Source organism: Phalaenopsis equestris, unplaced genomic scaffold (assembly GCF_001263595.1).
Source record: "Phalaenopsis equestris unplaced genomic scaffold, ASM126359v1 Scaffold001140, whole genome shotgun sequence".
NCBI classification, from domain to species: Eukaryota; Viridiplantae; Streptophyta; class Magnoliopsida; order Asparagales; family Orchidaceae; genus Phalaenopsis; species Phalaenopsis equestris.
The window spans coordinates 68,908-75,730 of record NW_018165579.1 but is presented as its reverse complement, the minus strand read 5'-3'; the positions used below and the strand labels follow the sequence as shown (position 1 = coordinate 75,730).

Genomic DNA, 6,823 nt, shown 5'->3' with positions numbered 1-6,823 from the left:
CTTCCACGATCCTGCTTACTCTTCACATATAAACTGTCACCGTGAGAGCTTCCCCCTGCATTCTGCTTCCGCTGGTTGTGAGCCAACAACGCTGCAGTAATCTCATCAACTTTGATAGTCTCTTTCCCATATGTCAGAGTAGTCACCAGGTGTTCATAGGAAGAGGGCAATGAACACAATAAAATCATCGCTCGATCTTCATCCTCAATACTCACATCAAGCCATGACAGGTCTGTTATTATTTTTCTTCGCCCTAATTTTCTCAACAAGTGGTATCAGAGACAGGTTCGAGAGGAAGAAAATTTTTATCGGCGCAAGAAGAAATTCGGTCGGCGACAGAGAGCCTCACGCGCGGGACAGAGAGATCGTGAATCGCGGCTTCAGACGATCGCGGCGCAGCGGCGGAAATTTCAGCTTCGGGGAGGCTGCGATCGGGCAGAGCGATAAGGAGGTCGTCTCGGATCTCGGAAAGCTGTGCGCAGGAGGCACCGCGGGAAGCGCTGCCAGAAAGGAAGGATCTGGCCGAGCAAAACAAGAAAGGAGCGGAGGGCGTCAGGAAGGGAAAGGAGGGGAGGAGGAGGAATCTTTGAAGAATATTCCCCTCCATATTCCTTTCTATGGTTGTAACGTGTGCCGGGTCCGCTGCTGAAGCCTGCTGGAAAGGGAAGTAAAAGTTTTTAATTAAGAAACTTAATTAAAGAAATTTAATTAAGACTTTCCTCTTTGAAAAAAAAAAAGGAAATTTTTTTTTCTTCTTTTCAAAAAAAAAAAGGTTCCAAGGATTTTTGCAGAAGAATTTTTTACAGAAAGTTTTGTTGCAGGAATAATTTTCAGATGACATTTTCTGGTGCGAAATTCGAGGTGGTGAAGTTTGACGGAACTGGTAACTTCGGATTGTGGCAAACCAGGGTGAAAGATCTGTTGGCTCAACAGGGAATCTTGAAAGCTCTGCGGGCAACAAAACCAGATTCCATGGAGGATGAAGATTGGGAAGAATTGCAACAACGAGCGGCAGCGACGATACGACTATGCCTAGCGGATGAGGTTATGTATCACATGATGAATCTGAAATCTCCAGGAGAAGTTTGGAAGAAATTGGAAGCTCAGTTTATGCAAAATCTCTGACGAACAAGTTGTATCTAAAACAAAAGTTGTATGGGCTAAAGATGCAGGAAGGTTCTGATCTGGCGCAGCATGTTAATGGCTTCAATCAAATAATCACAGACCTGTCACGGCTTGATGTGAGTATTGAGGATGAAGATCGAGCGATGATTTTATTGTGTTCATTGCCCTCTTCCTATGAACACCTGGTGACTACTCTGACATATGGGAAAGAGACTATCAAAGTTGATGAGATTACTGCAGCGTTGTTGGCTCACAACCAGCGGAAGCAGAATGCAGGGGAAAGCTTTCACGGTGACAGTCTATATGTTAAGGGTAAGCAGGATCGTGGAAGGAAGAAAGAGAAGGAGGGATCTGGAAGGCGAAATTCCAGATCAAAGTCTAGAGGCAAAAATGATGTCAAAGCTGAGTACATCCCCTCTCTATCTAAGTATCAATATTCATTATGCCAAGTTCCAGTCTCAAGTGTTTGACCCGTCCATTTCTCTTGAAATATTATCTTAGGAATATCAAATGAAACAATACATTTTAGTTGGAGAATAATGACACTAATTGATAAAATAATCACTGGAAATGAATGAACATGCAAAACATTAGTTAAAGTTATAGAATCAGTACATCTCACTGTATCCTTACCAACTATAGGCTGAGTTGTACCATCAACCGTCTGGCTGCTTTTTGGAACTGCTAGGTGAATAGGAAGAGAATTCTCTAGCAATACTTGTCACATGACGAGATGCACCCAAATCTATTATCCATTCTGATGATCTTATGGTGAAAATATAGGTAACGAATTGCATATCACGAGTACCTTTGTCAGAGTGAGCATAAGTAGCAATATTATCCCTTGATGATGACGGGGTGAAAACATCCTCAGACCTATCACTTACTGCTTTCTGCTTTTTTTTCAACATCTCTAGAAACTCATAATCCTCATTAGTAAATGCCACACCTGTTTCTTCGTTGCCCTTTGCTACCATCATATTTACCCTTTAGCCTCCTCTTCCATCTCTTTAACCACCACGACCACGACCACGACCACGACCACGACCACGACCACGACCACGACCACGACCACGACCACGACCACGACCACGACCACGACCACGACCTCCAAACTATTCACGTCCACCCGTCTTTTTCTCTTCTTAGGTGGCTCAGATGACCTACTTCACTATAGCTGTAGCATTTGCGAGTCTTCAGTACCGCTGTCATGCCTGAGCTCGAGACAGCCAACGCTGATCGAGTACCTGAAAGTCCACTTGGCTCAGAGTGCAGCCTCATGCGACTCTCCTACTTTATCATCGCATCGATGGCCTCATCCAATGATGGGAGTGTTGCTTGGGCTAGGAGGAATGATCTCTTATGATCAAAAGCATGGTTCAGATGAGCTACAAAGTGCATAGTACTTATATATGCAAATATCTCCCCCTTATTATATCCCAGATCACTACAACTCGTCAGTGGTGAGAAGTGATCAAGATTTGCCCACAACCCCTCCAGTTCTATCGAATAATTCTGAATCGATCTATCATCCTATACCATTTCCTCTATGTCACGCTGAATCTGGAACACCCTCATGTGATTCTCAGTCCCTGGATAAGTCCTCTTCAACTTTGCCCATATGTTTTTCACATTTTAAATGCCATCCACTGATGAGACAATCAATGTAACCATCGAGTTGAGAAGTCATGTGTAAAGTAAGGCATGCGTGATCCTTCACTTATCCCTTTCAGCGCCGTCATCTCTAGCTTAGCCTCGATTCCCGTAAGACATCCTTCTAGTCTCTTCCTTAGTAGAACAACTCTGATCTGACACAACCAACTCAGATACGTCGCTGATTCATCAAGCTTCGAATCAACAAGAGAGATGTCTAGCTTCACCTACGTCGAAGCACAATGATGACCATGATGCCCTACATCCATATAATTCAAATGATAATACATACATTGTTAACTTCTTACTTTATTAGTGGAAGATATTTTTTGTACCAGTTGAGACAGGAATCAGGAAAAATCTTATCATCACTCCTCTGTTTGCTCTAGATTACGAGCTATGATATTCATATAAGCAATTTTGCTATGCACTTTTCAATTTTTTTCTCAGGCAATTTGTGTTAATTATCCTTGATGTACTTGTATCGTTTTCTTGTTATAATATTTTGGCGCTAAAAAAAAAATTTCTTCCATGCCCGTTTTGCCTATATGTTGGGAAACCCCTTTGTGAAGGGTTCTTGAATACTATACAATAGCCTGAATTACTAATATTTAAAACCTGTAGCGCATCATTTAGCTTGCTAGTTGGGTTCTAATGCGTTTTCTACCTAGGGTTGCATCTGATGGAACTGTCCGGATTCACTAACAAATCCTCTGATATTTGAATTTTATCTAGAAAATATTTAAGAAACTGAGTGGAACCTTGGCTAGAGTACTCAAAGCTAAATGTTCTTCTGATTAAGCATAATTATAAATCCTCGGTCCGCACAATGTTGACAATGATAACAACAACAACAACAACAACAAAGCCTTAATCCCACTATGTGGGGTCGGCAATGTTGACAATGATGTCCTTATAATTTTATTTACATCTACTTGTAGTATGAGGTTTCCATTGTATCCATATCAAGTAAGTCTATTAACCTGTTTTCACATTATGTCAAGCTTTTTTATAGATTTCTGGTTCTATTTCCTGTGTGTTTTTGCTTTCATTGAAGATAGTTTTTTCAATATTTTACTTATGCGGTAAAATTAAGCATTTAAACCAAATGCTATTTTTTGTTGTTTTGTGATCTGTTCAGGGGGATGATGGAGCTGTACCACTTTTCTCTATTCCACGTAATTCCATCACTGATAATCCATTTACAAGCCTGCTTCTTTGTTCTTCTTCACATTCAACTATTAGAAGAGGGGACCGATCTGCTCTTCTTTGGAGTCAACAACTTGCAATTGAGGTATTTGAATTTTTACCTTATTTTAACAATCTCAATTATTACCGCTTGCATGGTTCATGTCATAATAGTGCCTCCTGAGTATCTACATCCTCTATTTGCTTCGAGTTGTCTCTTTATTTTTGTACTGTTTAATAAATTTCTACTGGTTCAATAAATATATTGTTTTATCACCATTGTTAACAACGAGCACCATATCTGCAACAGCAACATGGCGTCAAATTTCTGTTTAATTTAGATTTATGGTTTATATGTCTCCATTAAGATTGAATTGTTTGTATCCTTCTGCCCCTCTTCTTTCACTTTTTTTTCATCCTTCTATTTTTTTTCTCTTTTATACTGCTAGTTCAAATTTGGACTTCATAATTTTGTTTTTGAAATAACCTTCAAATAGTCCTCAGCACAGTTCATATGGAATTGCTGTGCTTGTATTAATCATGGTTTCTTGTTCAAAGATGAGATTTAATATTTTTTCTCTTAAAAACAAGTGCCTTTCGTAATTATATAGTTGTTCAGCTGGATATATATTCTTCCTTATTATAAAAGAAAAAAAATACTTGTAGACAATTTTGCTTATTATTAAATTTGATTCAACCTAATATAGTATTGCACAACTGATACACTGAGTATTAGTTTCCATTATCTGCGCAAATTACTCTACGATATTAAATATCATGTGAATCATGGTTCTTTTCCATGACATTAATTCTTTGTTTCCCATGAATTTAGCGAATTGCATTGGTGTGGGATTAGGCTTAGAATCCCTCCTAATATTTGTTTCTCTGTTCCACATAACTCCCCTCATATGCTTAATCACACCATTTGTGAGGTATAATTGATCCAAGATATCCCATGCAAAGTCGCTTCAATACGCCACTTTAATTCCAAACATTTCTAAGCAGTTCTCATATTACTGCTAGCGTTACTTTGACTCCGTTCTGTTGGATTTCTCTAATTCTTTTATGCTTCACTGACCTTGTACTTGATAAATTTTCGTTTTTTCCTTCTTGTTTTTTGACATGACTGCTCCAGTGGCTTTCAGCAGTGGAGCATGCTCTTCTGAAGGGCCGTCATCCCCTTCTAAATGATGTGGATATCACCATTAAACCTTCTAACGGGCCTACATTTGGAGCACGAGGGAAGTCTGTTTCTAGTTTTGATCATTCTCAGTTATTGTTAAAGCATAATTATGGAAATATGGATTCTTTCATGAAACTCAACCATTCGGAGAATGGAAATGGTTTCCTTATTCACCCACGGAACACTGAATTTACTGGAGATGGCGACACACTTTATGATAATGCTGTAGGTCACAGGAAATCAGAAAGCAAATTTTATGAGAATGAGAGGTTTGATGAAGGTGAAACAGAAGATAGCCAAATTGAGAAGCATGGTACAACTCAAGATGTTGCAAACCCTATCAGCAGCGAAGCAGGTCAAGTCACGCAAACTGCAACTGTAATAATGAACATGCTTGATGTTACCATGCCTGGAACTCTGGGTGATGAGCAGAAGAAAAAGGTAAGTTAACTATTCTATTATTGATTTATGTGCAGTCATTTATGCCATTATGGTCACTCTTTTAACATTAATCATTTAACATTAATCATTGAATCATGGGGTAATGTTAGATTTACATACATACTACTCAATTCTTATGTATTTACATATCTAACACCTAAAATTCAATTTTTACCTACATGCCACCTTCCCTATGCATGAAAAGTATTTCACTTTTTAAAATTTCACTTTTTAAAAGTTAATATGATGGTATTTTTGATGTGATATGAAAGATTTGGGTGTTATGAATGTAAAAATTAAAGTTAAGGTTTTAGACATGTAAATATGTAAGAAGTAGATGATATGTATGTAAATGGCCCATTAGATTTTAAGCATGAGGCTGAACCTTTTTGTCTCAACAGTAGTGAAACTAGCCAAATAAAGCATTAAAAGGATTAGAAAACTCAGCACTTAAAGGATTGCGGTTCAAATAGGGCAATCGTTGATACTTCTTAATGCCATTCAAAGGATTCCACTTAGCATTAGTTTAGCCTCCTACGGTGACAAGAGGTCTACTATATAGCATGCATAGGTTCTTGATCTGCCTGTCTACTATTCAGCATTCTTCAGAGGTTATGGGATTTCATATCATCGAGTAGTTTAGAATCATAGGATTTGTAATTGAGGGATCATATCTAAGGACATGGAGATGAGTGCTTGAGTTTTTCTTTTTTTCATGGATGGCAAGGATGATATTACGGAATTTCCTGGGTGGTTAGGGACTAATACCCTGATAATTCTTGACTATCCTACTTAGATGTCCAAGCATGGTGGATTTTGTCCGATGCAACCTTTACCTTTTGGATCATTTCACCTTTTCTAACCGCAAGGTTTGGTTTTCTTTGTGTTGTTTTGTATAACATAGTGTTGACCTCAATTTTTGTGAGGTTTAGTATTTCTCGTAGGAGTTAGGATCTAGCCTTAGGGGTCTTCCTGCGACTATCTTAGAACCTTAGAAGTGGTGCCCGCCTCGTTTTTAGTTCGACCTATTTCCGTCCTCTTTTGGAGTTTCGCGTGTGCGGTATCGACTTCTAACACTTAGAAGGATGAAACTGACATGAGGAAACCCAAAATGAATTCCTATAGGACCTTTCCGAGCCTTAGGGTGGCCTTCTGCACAATTCGCACTCCTACGCGCACCAGCTTCGCAATTCGGAGAGTCGACGTGTCCGATCGCCGCAATTCCCATTGCCT

General features: G+C 39.1%; 1 protein-coding gene across 1 annotated transcript in view; it reads left to right on the top strand.

Moving 5' to 3' along the window:
• Window positions 1–6,823, top strand: part of LOC110033328 — a 51,737-nt gene that overhangs the window by 13,590 nt on the left and 31,324 nt on the right. Inside the window, exons 4-5 of the mRNA XM_020737260.1 lie at window positions 3,920–4,072; window positions 5,102–5,590. Coding sequence (XP_020592919.1) covers window positions 3,920–4,072; window positions 5,102–5,590 — 642 coding nt within the window. The remainder of the gene's footprint in view (window positions 1–3,919; window positions 4,073–5,101; window positions 5,591–6,823) is intronic.